Raw genomic sequence first — 26,525 nt, forward strand, 5'->3', positions numbered from 1 at the left:
TGGTCTAGAGTTTTTCATGACCGCGTTCATATGCACCCAGATCACCAACAAGCCTTGCATCTCAATGCTCGGCTTGTGCTTGCCCTGCTACTTGTTGGCTTGTACTTCCTAGCTCACCGCGCTCTGCTTCCTCCTTGTTTTCCCACTTTCTGTGTTCCTGGTTCCTGCTGGATCTCTCTGTTGCTCTCCTTGCCCTTTGCTGCTCCTATGATTTCTTACCTGATTCCTTGTGTTCCTCCTTGCCTGATCCACGTTCCATTTCCTGGAATTATTCCTGCTGCAGTTCCTGGACCTTTTTCATCTCTGGATTGCCCATGGATCACCTACAGGTTTTTTCCCTCTTTGAGGATTTTTCATGGCTTTTGGTTTGTCTCCCCGGGGTCAGTCTGCTTGGTGGTTTGTTTACTGGGCAGGGTGGCATGAGGGAGGCTTGCCCATTTCTTCATGAAACGAGGACCAAGAAGAAAACTACCAAGGTAAATGTAGTTAAGAAAGCCACGCTAAAGACCCCACAGGTGAGCCCTGTTCAAAAGTCTAAGAATCCTGTCACAGTGATGCCACTGTTTTACAGATTATTCAAAAATACACTACCTGCGACATCCTTCACAAACCACACATAATGACCTGCCTACACAAATCTTACGTTTCCAAAAACATAAGTGTGTTAAACACTGCTGATGTAGATATAAAAACAAAGGTAAATACTATACCAAATGCCACTTTGGCTTCCCTAGACCGGTTTTCTAAAAAGGACAAGGATATAGCTTGATGTCTTCTGTTAGACACAGTGTAAGAGGCAAATCCACTAAAAACACATACAGCATTAAAAGGGACGCAGCATCCCAACAAGGCCGAAACATGTCTGGGGTTGCTTGTGTTTCTGTGCAGAGGGGACCTGGCCTAGCAGTTCGGGTTGGGCTGCTACCATTGGTGGCAGTACCAGACTGATTTGCATATGGCTGGACCCCTTTTGCAATGGCGCAGACGGGCTAAAAAATGGTGGTGTGGAAGGTTACCCAGAGAAACGCCAGTGGTACAGATTCAATCGAAACCTTCCACCCATTACTTTTTTGGTCACAGTTTGTCTCACTTTGTGAGAGAGGGTACGCCCAGACATGGGTCCCTTGCTCGCTGCGCCATAGGGAACCAAGCTGCACCTCACTCAGGAGGCTCAACAAGGTTGAAACATATCTGGGGTTGCTTGTGTTTCCATGCATAGGGGACCTAGTTTAGCAGTTCGGGCTGGGCTGCTACCATTGGTGGCAGTACCAGACTGATTTGCATATGGGTGGACCCCTTTTGCAATGGCGTAGATGGGCTAAAAAACTGTGGTGTGGAAGGTTGCCCAGAGCAACGCCAGTGGTACAGATTCATTTGAAACCTTCCACCCATCACTTTTTTGGTCAAAGTACATCAATGATTATAATGCAATCTTTGCCCTCTTGTGGAATGCAAGCATAGACATACAATACATTGCAGACAATTCTACTGCAGTTGCATATAACATAGCCTATCGCACCAAAGCTGAGAAAACAGAGCTAAAAGACTTCTAGGATAACATATCTGACAGAAAACTGTCATAATACTTGTACAGCTTTGGTATAAAAATGCTCTCCCATAGAGAATGTGGATGCTACAAAGCTGCAGACCGTTTAACAGGTACAGCCTTATATGACAAATCTGAACACATAGTCTGGCTAAACCTTGGTCCAGCTTCGTCCAGACAAAGAGTACTAAAATACTAACAAGAGATAGAAACAATGGGCCTCATTACGACCCTGGCGCTAAGTGAAAAACGATGACGGTAAATGGTTATCGTTTTCCGCCAGGTCCGATCATGACCCGTGACCGTTAACTACGATGCCATTAGCGGCATCGTAGTTAACGCTACCGCTAACTGCGCTAAGGGTGCGCGCACGCGACCGGCCACACCGTACTTAGCGCCATGGCGGAAAGGTACGCAAATGCCGACCCAAGCGGACATGCACCTAACGCCATCACCCAGCCTGTTAAGTACCTTACCGCCATGGTGCTAATTACGCCATCGTGAACCAACCGTAAAGGGCCATGTAAAGTGAATGCAGCTGCCACAGGTGCACAGAAACAGCACAGGTGAAGGCAATACAGACTCAGGAAGTACAAAAAGAGCACACCCCACCCCTTCCCACACCCAGTCACACTCCACAATGATACCAATACGACTAGCAATGTTGGGGCTGGAGGACCTGATAGCAATGCATGTGCTACAAAAGCAACAACAACAACAGGCAGCACAGAGTAGACGCAGGAGGAGAAGGAGGGCAAGGCAGGCCCAGCAAGCCCCACCAGCACAGCCAGTGCCACCACGCAGGCAGCCCCCAATCCCACGCATCAGAGCCAATCCATTCAACCTCACTGCTGAGCAGATCCACACCCTGTACCGTTTGGACCGGGACACCATCACCGCCATCGTAGACATGATACACAACGACATCGTCAGCATGATAGAAACTCCAACCGCCATCCCCCCCTACTGAAGGTAGTGTCTGTACTCCACTTCCTGGCCACAGGCACCTACCAGCACATAGTGGGGCACTTGCATGGCATTTCACAACCATTATTCTCACGAACACTCATCCAAGTGCTCGATGCCCTCCTCAAGCACACAGACGACCACATCTCATTACCACGGACTGCCCAGGACATTGCAAACACCAAAGTGGGTTTCCATGCACTAACCGGCATACCCGGTTGCATTGGTGCCATCGACTGCACCCATGTGGAATTGGTGGTTCCACGTGCCATGGAGGTACCGTACCGCAACCGGAAACAGTTCCACTCAATCAACGTGCAAATGGTCTGTGACTCCAACAAGATCATCACACATTGTTGTGCCCGATTCCCCGGATCAACCCATGATTCTATGGTCCTGAGGAACTCCACAATACCACGCTACATGGAGCGACATGCAGGCCCAAGATCCTGGCTACTCGGTGAGTCCAATGTCATGGAAGTGGGCAGGTGAATGACGTACCGATGCATACTCCACCTGGCTGAAAGGGGGGGGAGATGCATACTCCACCTGGCTGATAGGGGGGGAATGATGCATACTCCACCTGGCTGAAAGGGGGGGGGTGATGCATACTCCACCTGGCTGATAGGGGGGGGGAATGATGCATACTCCACCTGGCTGAAAGGGGGGGAATGATGCATACTCCACCTGACTGAAAGGGGGGGGGGATGATGCATACTCCACCTGGCTGTGAGTAACACAGAGAACGGAGACAGAGGATGGGCACTCACAATGCACTCAACCCCTCTGCATACATTGGGTGATGGCATGCAAAACAGGCCATGGGAGCCATGAGCATATACTGGTTGCATTGTGTGAATCAATTAGTGCATGTAGAAGTGAGCCGAAGTAACAGTTGGATGCAAGCCATGGTGGCACATCATGTTCTTGATCAGATGACATGACTGACACATACATTCTCGCCTACATACAGGTGATGCAGGCTATCCCCTGAAGAGGTGGCACTTACACCAGTCCGGAACCCGCAGAACCAGCACGAGGAGGACTTCAACCGTGCACATACACGTACTCGTGTGGTCATAGAGCAGACATTCGGCCTATTGAAGGCACGGTTCCGAAGCCTCAGCAGGTCTGGTGGGGCACTCCTGTACCACCATGAGAAGGTGGCAAAGATCGTCATGGCATGTGTCATGCTACACAATATGTGCGTCAGACGGAATGTGCCCCTGCCCCCTGACGCAGAACTGAAACCACCTGACGATGAGGATGAGGAGGGTGCAGATGGGGCGGAACCCCATGGAGGAGGCGACGCACAGGAGGGGCATGCAATGCACCAAAGTATCATCGACCACTGCTTCTAGCACACACGGCTGGTGTGAATCACATGGAGACTGCACTTGGGGCACTGTGTGTCTCTGGGACATGCACACTGTGGACTGTACACCAATAAAGCACACATACGCAATGAAAATGTCCACACATTTAATTTTGGGAAAGATAAAAGTGTATTTGAACTATGAAACGTCGTGACACACCTCCTCCCCCCTCCCCCCTGCACACCCCAACACACCCCCTCCCCCCTCCCCCCTGCACACCCCAACACACCCCCTCCCCCCTCCCTCCTCCTCCTGCACACCCCAACACACCCCCTCCCCCCTCCCCCCTGCACACCCCAACACACCCCATGTAGGTGTCAACAGATGCCTGTGACAGTGGCCACAGGCTGTTACAAGCCCCCTCTCCCGGCCCCCGGGGCACCCCTTGCTGTGGAGCGCAGGTTACGTCCGGAACGTCGGACGGGGCTGCTCTGTGCAGAACTGGCAGTGGAGGATGTCCCTGCCCGCCCCCGTGCATGCACGTCCTGTAGGGTGTGGGTGAGCTCAGTGAGCGCACAACGCAAGCCGGCAAGTTCAGCACAGATGTCCCTGGACATGGCCTGCATGGCATCCCTCAGCGTGGCAGTGCTCTGCGCTACTTCGGCCCTTAGGGTCTCCGTGGCCTGTTCAATGGTTGCCCTAGCCCCCACACATTCCGCGGCATGCTCAGCCAGCATCGTGGACAGTTGTTGCTGCCGTTCTGTGATGTCCTCGAGGGACTGCTGCCCCTGCTGGCCCATGGCCAGTGCTGGTGGTGTGATGGAGGGGCTGCTCCCCTCCTGTGGACTGAGGACTGGGCATGGGGTAGAAGGCCACTCCTCTACCTCTGTGTGCCCCTGTGTGTGATCCTCATGGGGGCTGGCGTCTGACAAACAGGGGGAATGTAGTAGGTCAGTGGGGCTTCTGACTTCGTGCTCCTCAATGTCTGAGTCTGAACATGCAGCTATTGCAGCTGTCTCACCCATGTTGCTGCTGGCCGCTGACCCGGTGCCTTCTGTGGCAGGCAATGTTGGTAGAGGTGGAGCAGCTGCTGCTGGCCTGCTGACTACAGGGGTGCTTCCCGGTTGGACGTCCGGTATGCTTGCAGTGGGTCCTGCTTGTTGTGGGGTCTGCCTCACTGCAGCTGAGGTTGAGGGTGCGGGGACGGTATTATTGGCCTTCTTGGCTCTCTTCGTCGCAGGGGTGTCCTGGTCCTCGGGGTGTGAATCTGTGCCTGTGGTGGAGCAAAGGAGGGAGGGCGTTATTGATGGGTCTGCGGACTTTGGAATGACAATGATAGACATTATTCTGGTCAGTAGATGAGGCAGATTTCAGGCAGGGCCATGCAGGTTGTCTCCTTTTAGTGTGGAATGTGGATGCAGGTATGCGGGTGCCAGCAGTGTATACAGGGTGGTGCTCGCATGTGGCTATGGGCAGTGTGTAAATGTGTTGCATTTACACTCTAGGGCACCTTGTGCTACACATGAATGGACTGCAGTGACTATGGCATGTCTTGTTTGAGGCACCTACCTTCATCGCCTGATGTCGGAGCTCCCCTTTCCATCCCTCTGACGCCTTCAATGGCTTCCATGCCAATCGTGGTTGCACAAATCTCCTCCCACGGTTGGAGTTTTAGTGGGGATTCCGACCCTCCACCGGTACCCAGGGCAAGGTTGCGGTTCGCAGAGATGACGGCTCTGACCCGTATGCGAAGGTCGTCCCAGCGCTTCCTGCACTGCTGTGGGGTGCGGGGTACGGTCCCCACCGCGCTGACGCGCTCGGCCACCAGGGCCCAGATGGCCTTCTTTTTCCCTATCGCTGTCCTGGTCATTTCCGGGGAGAAAACGACAGCTGCGTTGTCTTGCAGGGTCTCCGCAAGCATGCAGAGTTCCTCCCGGCTGAATCTTTCCTGGCGCTGGCGGTCACATGCCTTCTTGACAGCTTTAGGAATTTTTGGGTAGTTGGATGGGTGGGTGATTGGTTGGGACAGGTGTCAGGGTTGGATCTGGTGTTGTTCGGTAGGATGGCAATGGATTGTGTTTTTAAAGATGGCCGACGTGCTGTTTCCCGTTCCGGCGCGATGACGCTATTTCCGGTTCTGCTTTTTACGGCCACCGCTAATTACGGTGGCCGCTAATTACGGTGGCCGCTAATTACGGTGGCCGCTACTTACGGTGGCCGCTACTTACGGTGGCGGAAGTGCACCTTGCTCGCTTTACGATGCCGGTAGGGGCCTTTTCCGCCATGGCGTTAATTGCATTACCGCCATGGCGTAATGCTCGTGCGCGATGGGTCGTAATGTGGCGCTCTTTACGCCATCGGCCCACGGCATAAACGCTCATTACGCCATGGCGATAATGACGGAAGATTATCGCCTGGGTCGTAATGAGGCCCAATAGCCGCAATGATCCCAACAGCCAGGACATTTAAAAAAAACAATTTAATTGACACATACTACACAATCAGAAGTACTGCTTTGGTAAACATGTGCTTGTACGACATAGCCCAAAACTACTCCTACAAAAACAATTAATGTCATACCAGATGAGACAACTGGAAAATATTCAGTCTCAACTTGTGAAAGAAGCCTTGTGAAACTTACCAAACCCAGCCTAATTAATCATATAAAGTTGTCATTTACATCGCAACAACAAAGACAACTTTATTACATGGCCCTACTGCAACGTTTTAAACCTTGGAGAAAAGAATAGAAAAGAAGAGAATTATTAGATGACCATGACTCACTTTAAGCTGCATTCAAAGCAAATGAAAGCAGTATAACATATGTACATTTCAAACAATGCAAAAGAATGATGAACGCCACCAAGAGGAAGAAATTGAAACTCAACTAGATAAAGACACTCCTTAGGGCAGTCAACCTTCCCTTACAGGAAGCCAAAAACCGCTTGCAGAACCACTATTCTAAATGAAGCACACATAGCCATGACTGAGGTAGAAAATACCATGTATCAATATAAACAATCTGAAGAAGGCTTGTTAGTGCTAAAATCACAGCTAAATGATAAACAACTCGCCATTTATCTAGAAGTCACGGAAGAAATTGAACATGGTTTTAAACGTGAAACTTAAACATGTAGCTGTAAAAATTATAAACCTCGGCTCCTGTATGTAAGTGATGAAGCTGGTTCTGGAAAAAAATTCTTAATTAAAATAATCAGCACATTTCTACAAAACCTAACAAACAGCAACCTTTTGGCTGTTGTAACAGCCCCCACAAGTTTAGCTGCCTACAACATAGGAAGTGTAACTTTACACCGACTACTGCTCTACCCTGTAGAACACCAAAACAAATTTGAATACTACAAATTATCAGCAAAAGCTGCTACTGAATAACGCAGAATTCTGAAATAAACTAAAGTGCTCCTACTAGATAAAGTAAGCATGGTTTCCAACCTCATGTTAGATTTTAATTCACCTCAGAATGCAAAAATGTCCTAGAAACCGACTACAAAGAACAGTTTGGAGGAAAACACATTATTATTTTCGGAGACCTCCTACAGTTAACACAAGTAAAAGACCAGCCTATTTTCAAAACATTAGGGCACAAGCAATGGTGCAACACACTTGGTAGCATTGGAAATGTAAATCTCTTGCAATATTTTCACTACATAGAAATAACTAGAAACATGTGTCAGTCTGCAGACCTCACCTGTGGAAACTTTTTAAAAAGCATTAGAACTGGTCTTCAAAATGAAGATGCAAAATCCATCTTAAATAGTAGACTAATCCATGAGCTATATGGGCAAAACACATCTGCTCGAGAAGTCATGGAACAATGAACTCAACAAAATATAAAATGCATGTCCTCAATGCCAACCCTTGCAAGCTGTAGTGAATTGAACAAGACAATGTTAAAAAAAGAAATGCAACCCATGCTGCATATCAGCTACACAGACAAACTAGAACAGCATGACACTCCCTATGTGTCATCAAGCAACAGCACAACTAAATAGCTTAGAAAAATGTATCCCCAACACAGCTGAATTGGAAAAAATATTAACTTTTTGTCTAAACTGCAGAGTCATTTTAAAACATAAGCTTGATGTAGAACAAGGTTTATTCAATCGAGCAATTGGTACAGTTGTTGGCTTCCAAACATATCCAAATGACAACAACAATCAATTTGTCAACATCCACTTTGACAAACTTGCAGAAATTAAAAAATTTGCCGCACAATAGCACGCTTCCTTTCTCTTTTCAAAGACATGTATGTACACAGAGAACAATTCTGTCTATCTCTTTCATATGCTGTCACTATTCACAAAGTGCAAGGTCTAACCCTAGATCAAGCATTGATTGACATTGACAGCACAGTCTTTAAAGAAGTTATGAGCTACGTAGCACTTTCACATCTCTGTACCCTCAATAGTCTATTCCTAGTGATGCAAACAAAGTCAACACTGACATTCCTTGCATTGTAGTATACAACAGGTACTGTACAACACCCATCTAGATATGTACCCAGTACCTAAAAAAACAACTTTAAAAGAAACCTAATACAAACAAAACCTATAGCAAATCTCCCAACAATGCCCTAAAGAAACAACAACCAACTGCTTCTCCATCAAATAATAGAACCACAGAACTGTCTACTACAAACTCAACTACAAATCCATCAGAAGACAAAGAGACAAATATCTTTTCTCAAAAAAGATCTGCAGGCCAATGAAAGGATGCAGAGGCACAACTCTCTGGTCCATTTAAATTCAGCAACACAACGGGAATAAATTGCTAAGCAAATGTAACAATCAATATTCTCTTCCAATTGCCACCAATTGTTCACAACATTTACTTAAACGGCTCAGACCAGTTGTGATTTCAAATGCTCATCCCTCATACAAGTGCCACAAATAATCCTGACAACACTTACAGTGCCTCAGGTATAAGGCAAGAATTGGACTACTGTGCACGAATGGTAACATTTACTATAAATACACAGAAAGATCCACAAGAATTCTTAATGTACTTACTAAAAGTACTGAAAAGCAAAAACATCCTTAGAAATGAAATCTTCCAGATTTCATACACGTGGAAACATACATGCACTCTCTGCAACCATGTTTCACAACAGCACCTCCCTAATGAACGATTTGTATATGTATCCATACCAAATTGTGAATCCATTCCATTTCACCAGCTTTTGCAGAATGTAAATCATTGCATACTATGCCCTTTTTGCAATTCAGAAAATCATTCCAGCATCCAAATAAACTCACATAGCCAACATGTCATACTAATGTTTCTAAGGTACAATGCAGATGGTAGCAAAAATAACCGTAAGATCACTAGCTTTACACATGGCCAAGTATCTCTTGGCAAGAAAACCTTCACAACAGTAGCCATAATATACCACAATGGTGCCACAACCACTTCCGGTCACTATACTGAATATGTCAAAAAAAGAAGTGGTTGGTTTGATTGTAACAACACCTGTTACTCCAAAACATAGGTTACCAGCACATCTAACAAATGCCTATTAATAGCCCTTCAACCCAAATGTACTCACTAAACTGTAGCACAAGAAACAATTAGAATAACCCAACAGGTGTCTAACTACATCCATAATACTACAATAGTACTTTTAAAAGTCAAAAAAGTTAGAATGCGCCAACAGGTATCTAACTGCTTCAAAAGTACCCTTCATCGCAATACACTTAAAATACACCATCACAGTTCTTGTTAATACAAAACTTCTTGTAAAGCCTAATATAGTTAGAATACACCAACAGGTATCAAACTACTTTACACATTCCCTTAATTACAACACACTTCAAACAAACATACTATCACACTTACACTCACATAATTATAATATGTTGGCTTTAATTCATCTCAGAATGCAAGAAGTCCTTAAAACCAATTACGAAGAACTGTTTGGAGGGAAACATGTTATTGTTTTCGGAGACCTCCTACAGTTAATACCAGTAGAAGGACAATCTATTTTCAAAACATTAAGACACAAACAATGCTGCATTACCCTCAGCAGCATTGGGTATGTAAATATCTGGCAACATTTTCACTACAGACAACTTACTCAAACCATGCGTCAATCTGCAGACCTCACATATGCTAACATTTTAAAAAGCATTTGAACTTGTTTGCTTACTAAAGATGCTAGATGCATCTTAAATAGTAGACTATCCATGAGCTATATAGACTAAACACATCTGCTCCTGATTCCATGGCACAATTAACTCAACAAAATCTGAAATGTATGTCCTTAATGACAACCCTTGCAAGCTGTAGTCAATTCAACAAGACAATGTTGAAAAAAGAAATGCAACCCATACAGCATATCAGCTCCACAGACAAACTAGAAGTGCATGGCATGACACTTATTATGTGTCAACAGGAAACAGCATGACTAAATAGCTTAGAAAAATGGATCTCCAACACAGCCAGATTGAAGAAAATATTGACTTTGTGTCTAAACTGCAGAGTCATTCTAAAAAGAAATCTCTATTTCTTGCATATGCTGTCACTTTTCACAAATCACAAGGTCTAACCCTAGATCAAGCATTGATTGACATTAGCAGCACAGTCTTTGAAGAAGGTATGAGTAACCAAGCACTTTCACGTCTGCGTACACTCAATGGTCTATTCCTAGTTGACTTTCATGCAAACAAAGTCAATGCTGACATTCCTTGCATCCTAGAATACAATAGGCTACGGGCGCTATAAACCTCCCATCTGGATATGTACCCTGTACCTAAAACAAAAAAAACTTTTAAAAGACAAATAATAAAAACAGAAGCTAAAGCAGATCTCCCAACAATACAGCTAAAAAAACAACTACCAACTCCTTCTGCATCAAACAATACAACCACAAAACGGTCTAGTACAAAGTCAACTGTGCATCAATCAGAAACGAAAGACACAATTATCTCTTCTCCAGAAAGATTTACAGGCCCATCAAATGATCCACAAACATTACTCTCTGGTCCATTTCAATGCAGCAACAAAACTGGAGTAAATTGTTATGCTAATATGACAATTAATCTTCTCTTTCAATTGCCACCAATTGTTCACAACATTTACTTCAACGGCTCAGACCAGTTGTGTTTGCAAATGCTTGTCCTTCACAGAAATGCCAAAATAATCCTGACAACACTTACAGTGTCTCAGGTATAAGGCTAGAAATGGACTACTGTGCAGGAATAGTAAACTTTACCATAAACACACAGGAAGATCCACAAGAATTCCTAATGTACTTTATACAAATACTGGAAACCAAAAACATCCCAATACATGAATCTTACAGATTTCATACTTGTGGAAACATACATGCACTCTCTGCAACCATGTTTCACAAGACCACATCCCTAATGAACGACTTGTATATGTATCCATACCAAATTCTGAATCCTTTCCATTTCACCAGCTTCTGAAGAATGGAAATCATGCCATAGTATGCCCTTTTTGCAATTCAGACAATAGTTCCACCATACAAATAAACTCACATAGCCAATATGTCATACTAATGCTTCTAAGGTACAATGCAGATGGTACCAAAAATAACTGTAAGCTTACATGATTCACACAGCCAAGTATCTCTTGGAAAGAAAACCTTCACAACAGTAGGTATAGTATACCACACTGGTGCCACAACCACTTCAGGGCACTACACAGCATATGTCCAAAAAATAAGTGGTTAGTTTGAATGTAATGATACCTCCGTTACTTCAAAACATAGATTACCAGCAAATTTAACAAATGCCTACTTAATATTCCTTCAATCCAAATTTAGTCAATAAACTATAGCACAATAAACAGTTAGAATATGCAAGCTGGTATCTAAATACAACCATAATACTACAATAGTACTTGTGTAAGACAATCTAGTTAGAATATGCCATCTCAATTCGTATACGACAAAATATTTTCTAACTGCTAATGTAGTTAGAATACGCCAACAGGTATCTAACTACTTCAAGCATTCCCTTAATCACAACATACTTCAAACAAACATACTATCACCCATAAACTCACATAACTGTAATTGTTTTTTTAATCCAGTACAGATTTTTTCCCAATGACCCACTGACTATTGTCAAAACAACAGCAGTGTGTCAGACACTAATGTTGTACCAAACATAGTACTTAGAATGTACTGTTTATAAGGGTCTAAAACATGTATTTGTAAAAGTGTATAGAATTACAGGTTTTAAACTATCCTGCTTAACAAATTGTACGGTTTTTTCCACATAAAATAAACCAGAGATTTCAGCTTCATAATACTACAAACTAAGTAACCACAGTGATTATAATCAAATGCATATTCTATGAGCACTATCCTCAATTGTACTACAATCATAAATACCATATATAGTTCAATTATATAATTCCTCTGTAATACAAACACTTTGTACTCTCACTACATTACCTATAATTATTATACACATATTATTATACATATTATACACATGCTGTGGAATTCAGTACCCCCTGCCATCAAAGCCGACCAAATTTACTCTCACATCCGACATAATATCATCAATTGGTTTATAGACAACGGCCACTAAATTCTGAGCAACCACTTGTATTATGCCCTACCTTGTATATCCTATATATATAACAATTTTCTGGTGCCTTACGGTTGACCGACACCATCCACTTCTGTGGGCATATCTTCATGTCCCCATTGTTAATTGCCTTCCACTTTTTCCATTACTGGTCACACAGCATTGTAACCCTGCCGAGAATCTTCTTGCACCCTGCTAGGTGTTTCTCCCTTGTGTATATATAGTTATCTTCCTAATTATTAATGTCACACAACATTGTAACCCTGCTGAGAATCTCCTTGCGCCTTGTTAGGCGTTTGTCCCTTGTGTAAATATACGTATCTTCCTAATCGTTAATGCCTTTTCATATTTTCTGTATGTATTGCACAGCACTGTAACCAAGCTGAGAATTTCCTTGCTACGTTTTTGCCCCCTGATAACCCTGGGTCTGATGCGCACTATAAATAATAAAACAAACAAACAAACATATTACTACTGTGTTGGTTGTGCCCACTGCACATCTTCTTGGGGCCATGGCCTCTGGCCATGCCCCCCACAATCTGGCCACTGGCCTCAACCACCACAATACAATTAACTGTATAACAAGTACGTACCATACACCATCAAATAATAAAACTCACTGTGACCCCCTGCAATCAAAATGATGTCTGCCGACACTGAAATTGACCACGGACTCGGCAGCATTTCCAAACCCTTTTTTCATCTATAAAAACAGATCCACATTACCTTCATTCCACTTCCCTACCAGTTCCCTACCATTTCTATGCCCTCTTTCAGCCATCAAATAATCCTAAATGTCTTTCCCAAGCTTTCCGTTCACAACACTGTCCGAGAACTACTGCAGTGTCCGCGGATAGCTACACCTGCCCGACCTTTTTCCACCTACAAAAAGATCCCCATATCATCTTTTTACCACTCCCGCACCCTTCTCAGACCCTCTTTCCACCACCAAATAAACCAAAATGTGTTTTCCAGACTTTTCCCCCAGCGCGCTGTCCGCAGACACTAGTGGCTGTCTGCTGATCCAACATGGAGGGCGTTTCCAAAAATATGTTGCACCTCACGCTCTTCACCATCCAATCAGCGGGCGCATCCAATGTCCGCGGACATCACATAATCCTCTGGACCAATCAGAGGCCCGTTTGCAGAGCAAACAGGGAAGTGGGTCCGCTGACCGAACCCAGATATCACTCATTTTTTTCAATCTACTTTTTGCCCCTTTTAAAAATATCTACTGGACGAATTTACACCACATGTACAAAAACACACTTTTGGGACCAAGCTGCTGATCCTGCCGCAAATTTGGTGAAAATCTGTCTAGCGGTATGGGCTATCGGTGTGAGCAAAATAGTTTTTTATTGCGTCTGTGGGGAAAAACCACACATGTTGGGACCCCCCTTTAACTTTGGCCCCCCCCTTAACGAAACCTCACCAAACATCACAGAATCGATCTGACGGGCCATATACTTTTTTTTATAAAGTTTCATGAGGATTCGTCCAGGACAGGGCGTAGTTATAAGCCACCCAAAAAGGGCTCTTCCTGTGGGTTGAGCAACTTAACCATAACTACAGGTCTGCTTCTGCAAGCCCTGTAATATCGGGTTTTCGTGATACTCATTGATTATGTTAATGATTTCCCATTTTGAGCCATTGGATGCAAATTTGGCCCATGAATATTCATGTTGGATATTCTGAAAATCTACCCTGATTGCAGTCCTCGAGGTCAGGTGCTTTGTACGCCTGTCCTAACTCTGCAAGGCCTCTGGTCAAAGAGGCAACAAGGAAGATTGGGGATATAAGCGATGGAACAAGGGAGCAGTTTACTTTTTTTGTGGAATTATTGCTGGACTTGATTACAGTCACTGAAACTCAGTCTGACCACTTTATTGCCAGATTAGGAATGGTGATAAAACAGTTTCTCAACTATATAGGACTCAGTGGGGATTTTGGCAGATTTACCACGAGCAGTAATTCTGCTGCAGTAAATCCACTGATTTTTCGTGATCACCGGGGGAAGGATTTGCTTGCGGCTGTTTGCTGCAGGTAAATCCTTCAATCTTAGAATTCAGCGGTGCTGTAAAATTGTCAGGCCGTAGTATGTCTGGGGTCACTTTTGTCTCAGCAGGAAAAATATGACCTACTAGTTCAGGCCGTACTGCCCCTTTTGGGATGGGGGAGTCTGATTTGCAAATAGTCTTTCCCCTTCTGTAATGGCATGGGAGGCTGAAAGACTATGCTCTGGAGGGTTGCCCGGATCGATTGCAAGTGGTTAAGATTCATTCATAACCTTTCAGCCAAAAACTTTCAGTTTTTCAGAATTTTTGAAACAGCCAAAATAGTGATATTAAAGGAGTTGCGCTGCCAAAATGTACCACACCACCAAACTCGTAATGAGGCTTGTTGGATCTCAGTATGTGTGTGATGGTCATTTTGTGATTTGTTTTTCACAGGATAATCACCAAACTCGAATACTGTTATCACCACTTGGTCTGGCAGATTTACTGCTCCATTACGAGCAGTGGTAAGGCTGTGTTAAACCCCAATTCTGGAGTAGTGATTTTGGTGGATTTACTGTAAGTGGTATTTTTATTTATTATCTTAAACGGGTTTTTATAACACACTTAATACCTGAGTTTGGTTTCTAAGCGCAGATCTGGGATTTGAACCTCTGTTGCGCCTTGCTTCCAAGACCAGCATGTTACCCCTCTGCTATCCTCCTTTCAATAATTCTCTATGAAGCTTGATCTAAACCCGATTACCGAAGAGTGAGACGCTTCCTGCAGCTAAACAAAAAAAAAAACGGAATATAACCAGACGGGATCAAAGGACTCCAGAGTCAATAGTTCATCTCCGCACTTCGGGACTCCTTAAGTTGAGAAAAACCCTTGTAAAAATTGAAAATTTATTTTTTAATTAAAATTCAAGTAAAAAAAAAGATTCTCTATGGTAAATCTGCTGATATTTTGAGGTAAAGTGGAGGATTTACCTCCAGCTACCTGCTGGGGGTAAATCTTTCAATTCGCCTCCAGTCTCAGAATTCAGTGATGCATTAAAGTTGACAGTTATTCTGTTGCTGCCAAAAACGTGGCAATAATGGAATTACCACAAAAATGAATGCACTGCAAAAGAGGGAATAGAACCCATAGTCTTCTTTTGACATTAAACTACAAATCAGCAGCAGAAAAAAACCAGGATAATCATAACGTTGCTGACTGAAGTCAATAGACATTGCTCTAAAACAACAATACTATGATTGCCATTGGAAACAAGTTCTTAGGTGCAACTGGAAATCATTTTCGCCCTGTAGATTTCTTAGTATAACCTTTGCTACCAGGCAGTCATCTCTTCTTTCTATCCTTTGTTATAATGTGACATGCATGTATTCCTGTGAGTGTGATGAAACTCTGATGTCATATGTGTTCTTCTGAATGGAACCTTGAGTGTGTATGTGTGTCCACGTGCTGGAGGTACTATAGACGGTACCTTTTTTGGTTTTGCCTGGCATGCATGCTGGTATGGCAGCATTCAGCAATACGCCCATTCAGTGGCCAGACACCACATTTGGGTGTACACTCTTTATGCACTAAGCCAAGCATTTTCGTTTGCCAAGCATTCATTTTAGGGTGTATGCTATTTTCGGGATGTAGCCGACACCTTGATCTTCTTTGAAGTCATGCACAGTGTGTGTGTGTGTGTGTGTGTGTGTGTGTGTATGCACTGGTCGGGTAGCTTTGTCCCTTCTTAATGTCAGTCATGCATGCATTAGTGTGGCCCCCACACTCAGAAGATATACATAATTTCTTTCCGCCAAGCATGGAGGTCATATGTGTGCATCCGCATGCTGCAGTTATAAATCTCTTGATGAGTGCATTGCAAGAACATGGCATAAGTGCAATGACAAGTGTAGGCAAATCTCATGACAAGTATGTGGCAGAAGTCTGGTTTGGCAATTTGTGAAAATTCCGTTCAATCACTCGTGTGGTTATTGTCGCGGGGGCTCTAGGGTAGGAATGGGAGTGGTGACACGAAGGGGAAGTGCATCTGATTTTGTCTAACAGGAATTGTAAAACTTTTGAGAAAGGAAATGTCAACTCTGCTCTTGTGGGGGTATTCCGTTGACTGGTCAGAATGGTCACTTCTTGTCATGACTCATGTAGTTACAATATATGGCACATTCGGGTCTCTTATGGGAGCAATACCCTTGTTTATATGGGGCAATTTACAGTACAGAAGTGTTTTCATGGCCTGGGTATGCAAGTAATTAAGTGACTGCTGTTGGGGGTAGTTTCATGCATACCTGAAGGAAATACTTTGACGGTGTTTGCGCAATCTCACACCCAGATGGGGCTACTTTATGATAACCTAAGGGTAGTTTCATTATGCAGTCAGTGCCTGGGTAATGTTGCTATGAGCAAAGGTTCAGGCTAATTTTAGGGCAATGTCATGGCTCATGTGTGTTCATTTCATGTTGATGCAGTGAGTTGTTTTCTGGCATGCAATAACTCAGTTTCCTTCCTCTGCATTTTAGAGGAGATAGTAAAGATGGATCCCTCAAGCCACCTCTTTTTAGTTTGGGTTATTGGGTGTCACTTGTGACAAGTATAAGCCGAAACTATTGCATTGGAGTACAGATAGGGAGGAACGGACATTGGAGCAGAGATACAGAGGAATGACATATGAGGATGGACACAGAGTCTGTAGGTGTTGTTTGGTTAGGTGCCCACCCATTTCCTGCCCATGGCCATACTAATCCTTATGGCCATTCCCACCCATTCCTGCCTCTGCCTGCCCAAAACACCTCCTCGCGGCAACTCTTTGATCTCACTTTAATCAAGCCTTACCATCAGGCTTTGCAACCAAAATGCCTGCCAATGTGTGTTCAAAGAAGCCTTCTGATTAACTGGAGTTGTAAACACGCTACTGGTGTAATAAAAATGTTTTACCAGGCCTGCCTTCAGCCACTCGATTTATAGCAATCTGCGGGTCCTTCACTGAAGTCCTGTTAAAAAAATAAGCATTGGCAAAGCCACTGAAGTCCTGTTTAAAACAAGCCTTGTCAATACCAACATTTGTGTCTTGTGCATATGTTTAATCTTTTGCCAGGCACTGCTCTTAGATGACCAAGGAACGCGCACCATTTTGCACTTGCTACCAACAATGGGCACCACCACGGCTGTCGGCAAGTGCCTTTCCCATGCCTACACAAAAGCCCAAACTGTTGGCATTGCCAATGCTTGTTTCAAATGTTTCAGGTGGATGGTTAACAAGATATTTTCAAACGTTGTGCACCGCCCCCCCCTAGTAGATTTCGTTTGACCCAAGTTCAGCTACAATCAGTTGCTCTTACGACCAAAAAATGAACCTATAGCCAAGAGAAGGCGCTATTCCCGGGCATGCCTTCGCATGCATGGGGTAAGTGATAGGAATATACGGTTCTGACCTCAGGATTTTCTCTCAGCCTGGATCTGGAAGAATTATTTACAGCTCTGCTTTTACCTTACTGCGTCATTGGTGACACCCTTGAATTGGTGCTTTAGTCGGAGCACGTGTCCAGCAGCCCCAGCTCCTGTAACTGAACACAATGATATGTGCTCCACTATCAGTCACTCGGTCATGCCTGTTCGTGTGCTTTCAGGAATCAATCTAACTTAAGCGACAGGTACTGCAGTGAAACAAGGGAGAGGAGAACTTATCTTACGAAAGTCTCCATTTGTGCTTTTGACCATGCACGTTACATGTTAAGTGTGGGGAAGTACTCAAGCGTATTTGTAAGTGTTTCGATGCCACACCAATGATTCACTAATATCCACATAAAATGTCCAGTGTGAGAGACTGGGGCAAACGAAACGTGTCCTCTAAGAAGAATTCGACTAAACATTTGCTGTGATGGGTCACATACGAATCAATGCACGCCTTCCTGGTGTCGCCGAACCCCAAATATTGCAAAATACTGTCAGGAAATACGGGTCCCTTCTTTTATTAAATACGTTTTCCGCCGCATTTACCTTGTCGGTTTGGAAGCTTACAAGCCTGCCGTATCTGCAGTAGGTCACAAAGTGCTCGCAGTTGTTCCACAGCAGGCTGTACGCGACGGCTCCCACCAGTTTCTCGGCGCGCAGGGCCACTTCTTCGTTTGGCAGCGGCTTGTGGTCAAAGCTTTGGTCCATGTGATTAACGAGGATGCTGGCCCCGAAGGCAAAGTCCTCCACCGTGTCTACCCGGATGCTGGCCACTTTGGCTAGCACACCCATGATCAGCCTTTTGTTGGTCACCACTTTCCGAATGCGCGACTTATCCTTAGAAAAAACGGGAAGGATGTCTGGTATCAAGTGGGCAACCGTATTGTCGCCTAAGTAGATGCCGAAGTGAACAAAGAGGGTGCGTGAGACTTCCAGCAGGTCGCCTCGTTTGAAACGAGAGACATCATAGGAGTGGGCACCTGTGCTTGCCTCTTCCTTCCCGCTGCCCTGCTTGAAACTGGTAAGGAGAAACACCCTGTCCAAGAGGAAGGTGGCAAACTCCAAAAAGGCTTTCTTCATCCTGTTCTGCTCAGTGCCGGTGTGTGACGCCTCGGAACAGACTCTTGACTTGTGTGGTGGTGGAACCTGCTCGGGTCTTAGAGGAGGGCTTGGCAGGGATTGGCTGAACAGTTCCTGGGCGGCTCTTACACTGACACTTTTAGCTTTACTAAATCAACCCTCTTCCGAGAAAACAAACACCCTCTAGCTGCCCCGATACCTTATTATTATGTTACGCACCCGAGCAGCGCCTCGTGGAAGGCATGTCCTCCATGCACGGCCTTCCTGACCATTCCTGTTCCTCTTGTTCTTGCAAAACGATGAGTTTGCAGACTTGGTTCGCCGTGCTTTCCTGTCTGGGAGCTCTCTGACCTGTCAGCGACTTGTCATAGGTATGTGGAGCAGGTTTTTGCTTTGCACGAATTCTCCACCAAAGCATACTTCTATTCTGCACGTGTAGCATTATAGCAAGGCCGGCAGGTGAACTCAATCCCAAAGGCTGGTGGTAGGGCGGCTATACTAACTTGCTGCCTCATCTGCAAACGAGAGCGAGCACAAGTCGTCTGCATTCTTTTTGATTGCTTGTTCACCTCATCGAGACACAGGGTCCGATTGGCCCCTCTGCCTTTGGCCCAGGGCCGAGCCGAAATCGTGCTTGGGGAGTGGGAGCCAGTTTCTGGCCATGCCTGGGCCGGTTTGGAAAAAAAAATAATTGAAAAAAAATATTTTTTTCGACACATTTTTTTCTTTTTTTTCCAAAAAACCTTTAATCCTTCTTAGGTCGATAAATGAGTACCAACAAAGGTTGGCTGATATTTTATGCATATTTGGTCTATAAAAAAGAGCTTAAGAGCTTAAACGTAAGTGCTATACAATAACATATTATAATTTGGCCTTGGACGCCTGCTTTGATTCACAGTAATTTAGTGTACTTAGGTACAATGCTATTTGATGCCACTTCCTGTTTCCAGTGAGTGGGTCAAAGGTTGTGTTTCATGACTTCCCGGGATGTCACTTTGGGGTAGGGGTCAAATGACATCACTTCCGGTGATGTCATCAGAGGTCAAGTGTCGTGAGGCAAGGGGTAGGCCACTTTCTTTTGGGTGACCAGGCCGATTTCTTATCCCAGTCCAACCCTGTCCAGACATATAAGTAACTAGCTAGTGTTTAAAAACACCTCATCTAGTCCTGTAACTTAAAAGCACTTCATCCAGGTCTGTAACTAGCCAATGATTAAAAGCTCTTCCCCTAGGTCTGTGACCAGCTAAGTTTAAAAGCACTTCATCTGGGCCTGTAACTAGCTAGTGTGTTTATACGCACTTTATCTAGGTCTGTGACTATATAGTGTTTTTAAAACCTCTTCCTCTAGGTCTGTGACTAGCGAGTGTTGGAAAGCACCTCCCCTGGGCCTGTAACTAGCTATTGTTTAAAAGCACTTCATCAGGGATTGTAACTAGCTAGTCTGTTTAAAAGAACTTCATCTAGGTCTGTGCCTATATAGTGTTTTTAAAAGCTCTTCCTCTAGGTCTGTGACTAGCTAGTGTGTTTGAAAGCACCCTGTCTAGGTCTGTGACTGGCTACTGTTTTGAAACACTTCATCTAGGCCTGTAACTAGTTGTGTTTAAAAGCATGCCCTCTAGGTCTGTGACTAGCTACTGTTTAAAAGCACTTCATCAGGCCTCTAACTAGCGAGTTCTTTTAAAATCACTTCATCTAGGTCTGTGACTAGCTAGTGTTTAAAATCACTCTGTACAGGTCTGTAACTATAAGGTGGAACAAGCTTCCTCTACTCAGGAAAAACCAGCAATAAACAGAGAGACCTGTATGTAAAACACAAATACTAATTTCTTTATTTGTCCGAGTCCATTTATATACTGAGCCCACCCCGAGTAAAAATAACCTGTAACTGCTTATACCGTCATATTAAAAGCAGTCACTGTAATCCCCTGTTAAAGAGGCTCGCTCCCCCCTTGACAATTCTTCGAGGAGGGGGTGGGGGGGCGTAGTAGCTCCACAGTATGAAGGTCAATGTCCTAAAGCACCGCTGGGAAACAAGCTCCCAGTAGCAGATGGACCATACGAAATGTTTGCCAGGAGTACCAACCCGATCAGACATCAGAATGCAGGACGACCTGCCCGAGACTGAAAGTAGCAAAGTCACAGTCAGAGTGGACAGGAGACGCAATATCAAATCTTAAATGGCGCTATAATACTCGCCTCTCCGCCATTAATAACATCTCAACATTTCATCATAAACTCGCAACATCGCAAATTTATGGAAGGGAATGGAAGCTTCCTACTATTCAAATTTAAGGTTGCGATAGCACCACAGCTGTTACGTTATAAATGGGGTTACAGTACAATGTACTGAACAGATATTCATTGGGACAATCAGTGGTGGCTGGTGATTTTATTTACCTGTAGGAGCGTACATATTTGTCCCGGATATGTGACAGCGACTGAGTGTAGCGACGGAGCCCGCACCAAACAAGGGGGGAGGGGTTGGGTGCCCCCCTGAGAATTCTTTTTAAATAATGAATTAAAATTGTGCATTTTAGAGCACAACCGTTAGAAAAATTGGGTAAAAGGCCAAACAGTTTGCAACTGGTTTCTAGGGTAACTCACGAAAAAATTCAAAAGTTGCAAGTCACCAACAGTGCACAGAGCATTTCTCCAACACATTTTCATGATGCCTTTTCCTACGAAATGGCCCAGTATAAAACATTTTAACACTGGCTATGCCCATACATTTCCATGCTTACTGCACCATTATAGACTAATATTTCCATGTAAGAACATACTCATATTTGCTTTGCGCATAATGGCAGTAATGATACTATAAGAATGCATGTCCATATTTCTTCTGCCAATATATGGCAGTACCATCACGTAAGAACATACTCCAGTTGGCTTTACCATTAAAAGTGCATGCCAAAGTATGAACACATGTCCAAATTGGCTGCACTGAAATGCCGGTCTTGCTTCATAATAATACTTATTATGCTTGCTTTACCAAAGATACCCAAAACAAAATGTCATACCAAAACAAGAAATGACTAGACTGGCAGCATTGAAATGCCAGTCTAGCTACATAATAACACTTATGCTTGTTTGATCAAAGATGCCCAATACAAAATGTCATGCCACAGTAAGAATAATACCGCTGACCCTGCTTGCTTTATGAAAGATGTCCAATACAAAATGTCATACCACAATAAGAAATTCTAGACTGGCTACATTGAGTTGCCAGTCTAGCTACAAATTAAAACGTATCTTGCTTGCTTTATAAAAGATGCCCAATTCAAAATATCACGCCACAGACAGAACAATACCACTGATCATGCTTGCTTTATCAAAGCTGCCTAATATAAAATGTCATACCACAATAAGACATGGCTAGACTGGCTGCATTAAAACGCCAGTCTAGCTTCATAATTACACTTGTCATGCTTGCTTTATCAACCATGCCCAGTAACAAATGCCATGCCTGTTCCATGGTGCGCCAGCGCCTTGCACTCACATTAATGATGGATGTGATTATGTCTGATTGCAAGGCACTGGGGGGCTGAGGGGGCAGATGTGTCTCAGGAGCTGGGGCCCCACGGTAAAGCCATGGCATTTTTTACTGGGCATTGATGCCCACAAAATCTGTGATGCCCAACCCCTGAAGCCCGAGCACCACAGGCACACATTAATTGTGTGCGTGCGAGGTGCTGGGGTCCGGTCATGGTATTTGTTACTGTCAATCAGCATGATTATGTGTGTATGCGAGGTGCTGGGATGCCCAGGGGGCAGGCATGGCATTTTTACTAGACTTGTATGATGGATGTCCAGTAACAAAAGCCATCCCTGTCCCTTGGACCCCACAGCACCTAACACACGCACACAAACAAAGTGATTATGTTTGTATGCAAGGTGCAGGCACGGTATGTTTTACTAGACATCTATCATAGAGGTCCCGTAAAAAAATGCCACCCCTGTCCCCTTGGCCCCACAGTGGCAAACACACACGCACAATTAAACTGATTATGTTTGTATGCAAAGCGCTGGGGGAGTAAAGGGGGCCGGTATGGTACATACACATATTTAAATAATATATAAATGCACATACAAACACACACATTTACACAACATATACACACCAAGCACTCTCTCATTTACGCTGCATCCATCATCATACATCATACATTCACCGAACAACAGAAGCATTCACGCATTCATACACATGATTGAAATTAAGAAATACATTAACATAAACAAACTCACCTTCTATTGCGGATCCTGACTCCAGCACCTGCTAGCACATACCAGAATAAGGAAGCTTCCTGGTCCCTGCACATGAGTGCTGGGGCCTGACCATGGGTGAGCAGATGCTCCACCTCAGCCTGCCTTGTCTGTATGTGCCAGAAGGTGCAGGAGCATCCCTTTGCACACACAGACATGCAGTTCCTCAGCTAGCATTTCCAATGAGCCATGCAAGGCTGGGGAAGCAAAATGCCCCAAGCCTTGCATGGCTAATTGAGCTTGCACTGCTGGGGAACTGTAACTTTCAAAGGGAAACTCTGTTTTTCTTTGACAGTTCAGAGCACTCCCTCAGCTGATACAAAACAGCCGAGGGAGCGCTTAATATTTCACTGGGCTGGTTCCTCCATAATGGGTGAGAGGGGGCCAAGAACAAGTGGGTTGGCGGCCCCTTGCCCATTATGGACGATCCGCCCCTAGTAACAATCCACCAGCCGGAGGATATTCTCTATATCTGTTCTAGCCCATGGCCCTGCTAGCATAGTATTCATCAGAGATTGAGATATCAATCCTTGCTTGGGACATGACCCAACACATCCTGGCGAGAATGGACGAAGAAACTGGTTTGTGAGGTTTACTGAATGAATAAAGAACTGTGAGGAGGAGCACTTGGGGTCTTTGGTGTTTTTTCATAAACTGTGACACAATGTACAACACACCATGAAGCAATTTAAAGGGAGCTGGGTATTCTACAAAACTGCAATTTTTCTTAGGCCTTTGGAAAGTACTAAAACACTCCAGAAACCTGATTAGACCAATCAGACACCTTCTGCTCCACCCCCCACCCCCCACCTTTGTTGTGTGGACCTCTAGAGCATCCATCCATCGATATGCAAGTTGACTTCTCTTTGACCCTCCAACGGTAATACATGGACTAGTTACATAAACCCTGCACATCACCTACAAATAAAATTTCACAGGCACCTTCTGCAAAGCCTATCCTTCACCAAGGCCACAAACAAACATGTGCACAATACCAAACCAACACCTACTTGGTACACAACACCACCCTTCACACTGAAGCCACTATCACACAGCTTTACGTTTAATCCTTCCCTAAACTATGTTTCAGGTGACAGACCTACGGTATAGTTTAGTCCTTTAGAATAACGTTTTTTTTTCAGTGCCACCACACATTATTAAATAAAAAGTTCCACCTTCTTTACTAGCAAACGCTCACTCAGAATACACAGAAGTATCTAACAATACCCAGAGTAATTACCTGCGTTCTAGTATTGCTACACTTTCCCCAAAATTTGTAGCACTAACCGAAAGATTAAGGTTAGAACCTTATGACCTTTTTCTTTGATTGGCCCACTTTCCCGCAGCGATTTCCCCAAAAGTCTGCTTTTGTTGCAGTTCGGCCTTTCGGAGAAATGCACATGTGTTTACTGCGCATAGAGGAAGTGGGCTGAACATGGCGGTGACGTGGACTGTCAGATAAGGAGGAGGTTTGTGGGGCACCTGTGTGTGTATGTCGTGATGTGAGAGCGGGTCGGGGGCTGTCCTCTGCTGAGCAGATGACTGGCAATGGGACTGGCGGAGGGCGGCAGCGGAGGGAACAGAGTTTCCAGTATCGGGAACAGACAGGGAAGGGGACGCGGAAAGGGAAAAATGTTTCCCCACAGCACCGAAATCAGGCCCAGACAGCCAGGCTTTGATGAATTCGGCTTCCGATGAAACATTGTAGAACCCTTTTTCTACCTTGCAGGCTATTCAATTGGGAAGCTAATACCTTTGTTTACCTGTATGCACAAACGTGGTAGCTTGAACCGGAAGTCGAGTCCAAGTCTACAAGGGGGGTGAAGCATGTAGGTTTGAGGAATAGAGCATGTTCAATGACAACTCTACAAAAAAGAAAAGGTGAATGCAACATCTCTTTAAGAAATGTCTATCGTACCTTTATGTTGGCTTCTTGTAATTTCCATTCATTATTTATGTTTGTTTATTGTGTTGTGCAATATTTGTATACTACTGTAAATATTGCACTGTGTGGTTTTCCTTGAAAACTACAGCAGAAGTGTGCAACTACTGCTGCAAAGTTCCCCTTTTGGGTGGTTGCTAGTGTGGGAGTCCTTTTGCCTTAATGCAGCACTGCTATTAAAAGAAAACTTAAAGGAGCATAATTTGAGAACATATACAAACACATTTGTGTTATTTCTTTCAACATACATATTTGCAGGGAGGTGTAGAAATCATATGTTTTGCTTGTTATAGATGTACCTGGTAGGCCCTGTCTAAATTCCAGGTTCCTCCTCTTTGTCGCTTGATGTATCACTCACTCACACAATACCTAGTACAACAAACACCATAAAGTACAACCAAAGTCCCTGCTCTCCTAGGCTCTGTAGGCAGAGAATACAATATTCTTTGCTGACAACACTGAGTTCAGCATGATCTCCCTTTCTCCCTCACCGAAAGCTACCCCATTCCCATAGGTTCCTTTCAGCCAGACCCTGATCCCTGCCTAAAACCGTTCTTGCCCCTAGCCTATCACTATCTATTCTACTTTACCGACCCTACACTGACAAAGTATCAGGGATATGCCCTTGGTCTCCTGCACCAAGGCATTTAGTCCTCCACTGGTAATTTCCATCCTATCTTCAATTCCCCATTACCCTACACACCGCCCCTCCCCGACTATGAAAAACCCAGATCTTTCCCCTAGACCCACCCTCACACACACCACCTCTCTCCCTCCCATGGCTACTGTGAGCTCTCCCCATATTTACCTATAGCACCCCTTACATCAAACTTTCAGATCACACTGATTTTCTTTTCACGCAGTCATACCACACCCACCTGAGAACCTCTCTGCTTCTCAAGCAAATAATGTATGCATAACACCAACCCAAGCTCTAGACAGACACATCCAACCCCCCGATACCTTAAAACCAAAGACCACACCCACAAGCAGAATTCACAAGACACAACCCATTCACCATGGACGTTCTCAATCTACCCATCATTACTATTGTGGTCCAGACTCTTCCGTGAGTCTGCAGTCACAACCTAACCACACAATTTCCCACCAAGGCCACATCGGTAAGGCGCAGACCCCTCCACTGAAACGTTCATCCACAATCCAGACTCATAGTACACACAACCCACTAAACACATGCTACCTTAGTCCAGGATTAGTGGCTTGGAACAACCCATTCATGGCCTTGATGCAGAGAAACCAACAACTATTAGACAAAGTACAGGGGGGCGTGGCTTGGGGCCATGCATTGAGGAGCAAAACCCAGGAGCTCCCGCATGATCCAATGTAAAGGTCCGTATAGCTGGGAGAAAA

General features: G+C 44.5%; 1 protein-coding gene across 1 annotated transcript in view; it reads right to left on the minus strand.

Annotated features, from left to right (window-relative positions):
- The window catches only part of LOC138516302 (lecithin retinol acyltransferase-like), a 367,954-nt gene extending 348,872 nt beyond the window's left edge, over positions 1–19,082 (minus strand). Inside the window, exon 1 of the mRNA XM_069631314.1 lies at positions 18,416–19,082. Coding sequence (XP_069487415.1) covers positions 18,416–18,949 — 534 coding nt within the window. The 5' untranslated portion in view covers positions 18,950–19,082. The remainder of the gene's footprint in view (positions 1–18,415) is intronic.
- Positions 19,083–26,525: the final 7,443 nt, after the last annotated feature.

This window comes from Ambystoma mexicanum, chromosome 6q (assembly GCF_040938575.1).
Source record: "Ambystoma mexicanum isolate Mex_15411 chromosome 6q, UKY_AmexF1_1, whole genome shotgun sequence".
In the NCBI taxonomy this organism is placed as follows: Eukaryota; Metazoa; Chordata; class Amphibia; order Caudata; family Ambystomatidae; genus Ambystoma; species Ambystoma mexicanum.